Genomic DNA, 6072 nt, shown 5'->3' with positions numbered 1-6072 from the left:
CCGGCCACCGCAGCCTCGCCTGCTGGGCTCCAGCGATCCTTCCGCCTCAGCTTTCCGAGTAGCCGGAATTACAAGCATGTGCTACCTCGCCCGGCTGATTTTTTTGATTTATTGTTGAGATGAGGTCTCGCTGCCCAGGCGGGTCTCGAACCCACGGGCTCAGGCAATCCACTCAGCCTGGCGCGGGATTACAGGCTGAGCCACCAAGCCTGGCTCATGTAATCTTATATGTAAGCCAAAATCCTGTGTCATTTGTAACCCCTGCCCCTAGATATTTTAGTCACAATATATATGGTAGGTTGGGACTGAAAATTAGATACATCAATAAGAGAAGACAACCTATTCAAAAGAACAAGATTATACTGTGGAAAAAGGCAGAATAGTGTTTATGGTAGTAAAAAAGATAGCTATCTTTATGGAAATCCATGAACTTTAGGTTGAAGCGCATCCCAGAGGACATTGGGATGAGAATTACAGGAAGGGAGTGAGTTGAAGTGACTTTGAACTGTTTTGAAGTCCACTTTCTAAACACTGAAAAACAGGATGATGTTTCTCAGATACAGATCACAGAGCTGCCTCATGAGAATCTAGAGGAAAGTGCCTGACACATAGGAGGTGATCAGTAAATATCAGCCAGCAATTGTGAAGAAGGAAAACCAGCTGCCTCATTCCACTATGCAGAGTGCCTGGAGTATCTGACTCATTATTCTGACAGTTGTATCTCCCAGGGGGCCAAGGAAGCATCTTAGGGCATGAAGGAGAGTGAGAAATTGAAAATACTAGAGTAAAGGTCAATAGTGGATCTTAGACCATATTGAGGAATTGAGAAAGCAACATGTTTAGTGGGGAAAGCCCCCAGTGTGGTAATAAGGAGACTAGAGTTCCACAGTTTATGAATTGTCTCCATAAGAAGATTGGGTGGATTTTTATAGCATTTCTGAAGATGACTGCAAGAATTGGAAGCTGGATACTTTATAGGTTCAAAAGGCATATTTGAAACTGTTGTTTTTATAGTAAAAACTCTTGGAATAAAGACTTGGCCAAACCTTTTTGGCTCGTAGGAATAAGTTAGAAGGAAGCCTGTGTAGGAAGCAAGAAACAAAGCCATACAAAGCAGCCGACTCAGGGAAAATTCTAACCAGTGAGGAGGGATTACTTGGCAGTACGGCAATTGTGGAAATTTTGTGAGGAAATGTGATAGGCAGGTCAGCAGATGACTGAAAATTGGTCATTTGTGCTCTAAACAGCAACTATCAGATCCTTCCCACTTGCATTCTGATATAGCTGTTTTTTGGAGTAAATGAATAATTTGAAATGTTTTTCCTATGTGCTTCTCTTTTCCAAAAGAATCCTAAAGCTGTTCCTGCAAGCAGTTATAAAAGGACTCAAGGGAAATGTTCTAGATTATTTCTCAGCATTTGCTGAGTTCTTTCACTCAGCAAATGTATTCTGAGGAAACCTGAGTATATCAGTCACTTGATTATATCCCAGGACCACAAAAATAACCGAGCCATGATCCATGCTCCTGAGGAGCTCAAGACATATAAGACAGTCATATAACTACATAATTGGAGTGGAACATTCGTGCTATGTTGCAGGATGAAGGAGACCCTCAGACTGTTGTGAAATCCGGGGGATGAGAATGTCCTAGTGGTCGTTAGTCCATAGAGGTATGCAACAGACAAGGCTAGCGGATTTGGCTGAGGAAAGAACTGCTAAGTTCCAAATCTAGGGAGTCAAGTCCTTTCTCAGTATCTAAAATGCAGCTTCAATAGAGTAATGGGATAGAAACCAGACAGCTCGAAGTTGGGGAGTCAGGACAAAGGAACATTTGCCTGTGGATCCTGAATGTTTGATAACAAGTAGAAAAAGATCATCTATCAGAAGGAACAGCAGGGTAATGAACTTCGTTTGGGTCTAGGGGTTGTTTTTGGCAAGAGGACAGTGGAGGTTTATAAAAGGAATTGTGTTCCTGAAGGAGAGTGAGAAATTGAAAACACTAGAATAAAGGTAAATAATGGATCTTCGACTATGTTGAGGATTTGAGAAAGCGACTTGTGTAGTGGAGAAAGCCCTGCCATGGTAATAAGGAGACCAGGGTTCTGCAGTTTACAGTTATCTCTATGTCCTAGAGAAGTCTTTTGACTTCTGAGCCTTTGTCTGTAAATAAGAGACATTAGCATGACCTCATCCAAGCCCATTCAGCTTCAGAGTGCTATGCTGTGTTGTGGCAGAATGGAGGGAAGGAGGAGAAAAAGTACCTTAGAGGTGAAGAATGTTTCTTCTGTGACAGGTGAAAAGAAAAAAGTATGAATTGCCTGAGTCCGTGGGTTTGAGACCCGCCTGGGCAACTTGGTGAGACCTCATCTCTACAATAAATCAAAAAACTAGCCGGGTGTGGTAGCACATGCCTGTAGTTCCAGCTACTTGGAAGGCTGAGGTGGAAGGATCGCCGGAGCCCAGCAGGTCGAGGAAAAAAGAAAAAAGTAGCTAATAAGGGAGCAATAAAGAGTATCTGCAAAGGGAAGATGGGGTCTTCTGCCACACTGTCTACTAGAGAGTGTATACAGGTGTGTGTGAATGGGTGAATGACAGAGAAGAACGTGCAGGGCAGCATCTGTGAAGAAGGTCTATGTAGGAACTGCTGCCAGGTGCATGAAGTGGGCTGAACAGACCAACAAGTTGCCTTGGATTAGAGCGGGCAGAACCATTTCCTTGCACGTTTCACTGGAGGACTTAATTGATGTGCCCGTTCCCTCTCCTAGCCATAGAAGAATGTTCACCTTTAGAAAGTCTTCTTGTGACAACAGCTATTAAAACACCTTTTTTTTATATGGTAAATTTTTTATATTGTTCTTCAGGGCCTTTGCAAAGAAGCAGCAGCAACTAAGTGCCTTAAAGGTTTTACAGCGGAACTGTGCCGCCTATCTGAAATTACGGCACTGGCAGTGGTGGCGAGTTTTCACAAAGGTGAGCTTGGCTCTTTTTCTTTCTTCTAAATCCCTTTCTGATAGCAAAGTTTGGTCAATAAGAACCCATAGGAAAGAGATGGGATAATAAACTGCTTAACTTTGTCATAGGTGAAGCCTCTCCTACAAGTTACTCGCCAGGAGGAAGAACTTCAGGCCAAAGATGAAGAACTGTTGAAGGTAAAGGAGAAGCAGACAAAGGTGGAAGGAGAGTTGGAGGAGATGGAAAGGAAGCACCAACAGGTATGTGCATTGACAGTATGATTTGCAGACTGCCCTGAATCCATATGAGATCTTCCATTGATGCAGCTTTCACATACATAATTATGAAGAGCTAGACCTACCATATCATCTTACTTTATGTGAGGCGTTTTCACTCATTTCCAAAGTGTATACATTTTGAGGCTAGACTTAACAGAATCATTCTGCCTTGCATTTTAGATTTCTGTAAATTAAAATCAACCTACCTCTGGCATCTTTGCTTATGTTATTCTTGCAATGAAGCATGTATTTAACACCAATTTTAGATGAGTTTTTCAGTACCGTCACCTTCCTGTGTCTGCTTATTAGGGAAAGTAAGAAAAAGTAAAAGGATGAGATGCTTGAGTACCAGCCACCACCTGCCTCTTCCTGGTAACAGTTGTCTTGAATGAGTGTCCCTCTTCCTGGCAGTTTTCCTTTATGGACAAAGCAGAGACTCAAGAATTGTTTGTGGATGACAGTAACAGAGTTATAGTGTTCAAGGCCAAGAATATCTCTTAATACCACATAGGCATTAGAGTTGCCATGAACTTTATAGGATTCAAATAACATTTTTCCTCTCCTATTTTTCTGTCCCTTTGTAATTTACCTTCATAGAATAACTGTAATTCTGAAAATGACATGAATCTAATATGTATTACTCAGATAACTTAAGACAGTCGAAACAACACAAAAATAGTTTCATCAAGCCTATTTTGCTATAGCCAAAACAAATAGGAAAGCTTTGCTAGTGATGTTATTTATTTTAACTCCCAGTTTTTTTGATGACATGCATTGACCATTGATATCGTGGTGAATATATCTTGTGTATGCATTGGGGACAAATCATAAGTACTAACCACTTTATTGTGATTGCAGCTTCTAGAAGAGAAGAATATCCTCGCAGAACAGCTACAAGCAGAGACTGAGCTCTTTGCTGAAGCAGAAGAGATGAGAGCACGACTTGCTGCTAAAAAGCAGGAGTTAGAAGAGATTTTACATGACTTGGAGTCTAGGGTTGAAGAAGAAGAAGAAAGAAATCAAATCCTCCAAAATGAAAAGAAAAAAATGCAATCACATATTCAGGTATCTATCATAGTTGTTACTTAGGATTATTTTTGGATTTTCAAGTGGATCTGCTGAGTAAATGGGAGCTGTGAGTTAAGATTCTTGTGTCCATTGAGAAGCAAGGGGATTCTAGGTTATGGGTACCTACCCTTAGAACGATAACCATCACTTGAAACACACATGCAGTAAATTTCTTTGAACACAGATTTGTTATTTTGAATCGGAATCTTTTTTATGTTCCAATGTGGCATCTTAACAGCTTGCAAAGACATTAGAATTTGAAAACCTCCCAGGGTCTATAGCATTATGTAAAGGACTTAACTTGTTCTTTATGTTGTCATTAATAAATAATTTGCTCACTCCATTCATTAGTTAGGCATCTACTATGTGATTTGGTTCATAAGAAATGCTTAGCACTGACATAGGAGTTAGTCAAGAATCAGGATTTTTAAAAATTAGCCACTCCCTCGTACTTATTTTCTTTTTGAAATGTAATTTTGAAATATAAGCTATACTCACCTGAAGCACAGTTATATACGTGGTTGAATACCCAGTCAAATGGTATATACAATAGTTATTCTGTCTGTACCCTAGAACACATTCACTTCTGTCTGCTATCTCCTGCCACCACCCCACCTAATAAGCTCTTGAGTCAGGGTGTCACCCTTGCTTCATGAATCCAGTATCAAATTTTATTTCTGCCGTGTCTCTCCTTTAATATCTTTCTCACCCCACAATTTATCTTTGCAAAGCACAGATAATTCAGACGTTTGTGGAAATGACAAAAGGTATCATGTTATTTCCTTAGCAAAAACCCCTTTGGGTCCCCTCCCACTGTGGGAGCTTTTCTGTCCTCTCAATAAATCCTACTTTCTTTAAAAAAAAAAAAAATACTGCATACAATAAATCATCCAGATACTTAGCTTTCTTCTATTCTTCAACACAAAACAGCATTCAGACATCTCATAATAGATTAGCAGAATATACCTAAAGCTGTAAAGAGTATATACTCTTTAATCCAGCAATTATAATTGTAGTACTATTCAAATGATAAATCAATGGAAGCCATCTAATTAGTCAACAATAGGGGGTTGTTAAACCATGGTAATACCACATATACAGTTATAAGTTAAAAAATTTTCATGGGTATGAATAATATATTAATAAAGATAGTTACAAAAGAATATGGACTTTGCAGCAACTTGGATGGTTTTAGAGTCTATCATACTCAGTAATCTATCACAGAAGCAAAGAACTGAGTATCACATGTTCTCACTCATAAGTGGACCCTGAACATTTACCATAATACCATAAGAAAGGGATTGGCAGTAGCAGGATACTGCTGTAATGGGGGTGAGGGGAGCACACAATGTAAATGAGGGTACCTGATCTTAACCCAGGCCAAGTAGGGACCAAAGGGAGACCCAAACTTTACCTGTACATGTCCACTTGTATACCTAATCCTGAATTGTTCCCACATCTTTAAAATAAAATATATTTTTTTAAAGATCTAATTAAGCCGGGCTTGGTGGCTCAGCCTGTAATCCCGCATTTTTGGGAGGCTGAAATGAGTAGATTGCCTGAGCCTGCGGGTTTGAGTCCCGCCTGGGCAGGCAAGACCTCATCTCTACAATAAATCAAAAAATTAGCCGGCCGTAGTAGTGTGCGCCTGTAATTCTGGCTACTTGGTAGGTGAGGCGGAAGGATCGCTGGAGCCCAGAAGGTCGAGGCTGCGGTGGCCGGGAGCGGCCACTGCACTCCAGTCTGGGCAACAGAGTGAGACTCCAACGCAAAA

General features: G+C 40.6%; 1 protein-coding gene across 7 annotated transcripts in view; it reads left to right on the top strand.

Annotated features, from left to right (window-relative positions):
• Positions 1-6072, top strand: part of MYH10 (myosin heavy chain 10) — a 154789-nt gene that overhangs the window by 110921 nt on the left and 37796 nt on the right. For all 7 annotated transcript variants that reach the window (XM_008061144.1, XM_021713963.1, XM_008061139.1 and 4 more), the window contains 3 exons: positions 2862-2970; positions 3081-3212; positions 4089-4295. In XM_008061144.1, the coding sequence (XP_008059335.1) occupies positions 2862-2970; positions 3081-3212; positions 4089-4295 (448 nt within the window). The remainder of the gene's footprint in view (positions 1-2861; positions 2971-3080; positions 3213-4088; positions 4296-6072) is intronic.

This window comes from Carlito syrichta, unplaced genomic scaffold, assembly GCF_000164805.1.
Source record: "Carlito syrichta isolate Samal-C Ts95f unplaced genomic scaffold, Tarsius_syrichta-2.0.1 Scaffold305117, whole genome shotgun sequence".
NCBI lineage: Eukaryota > Metazoa > Chordata > Mammalia > Primates > Tarsiidae > Carlito > Carlito syrichta.
This window is presented reverse-complemented; position numbering and strand designations above follow the sequence as displayed.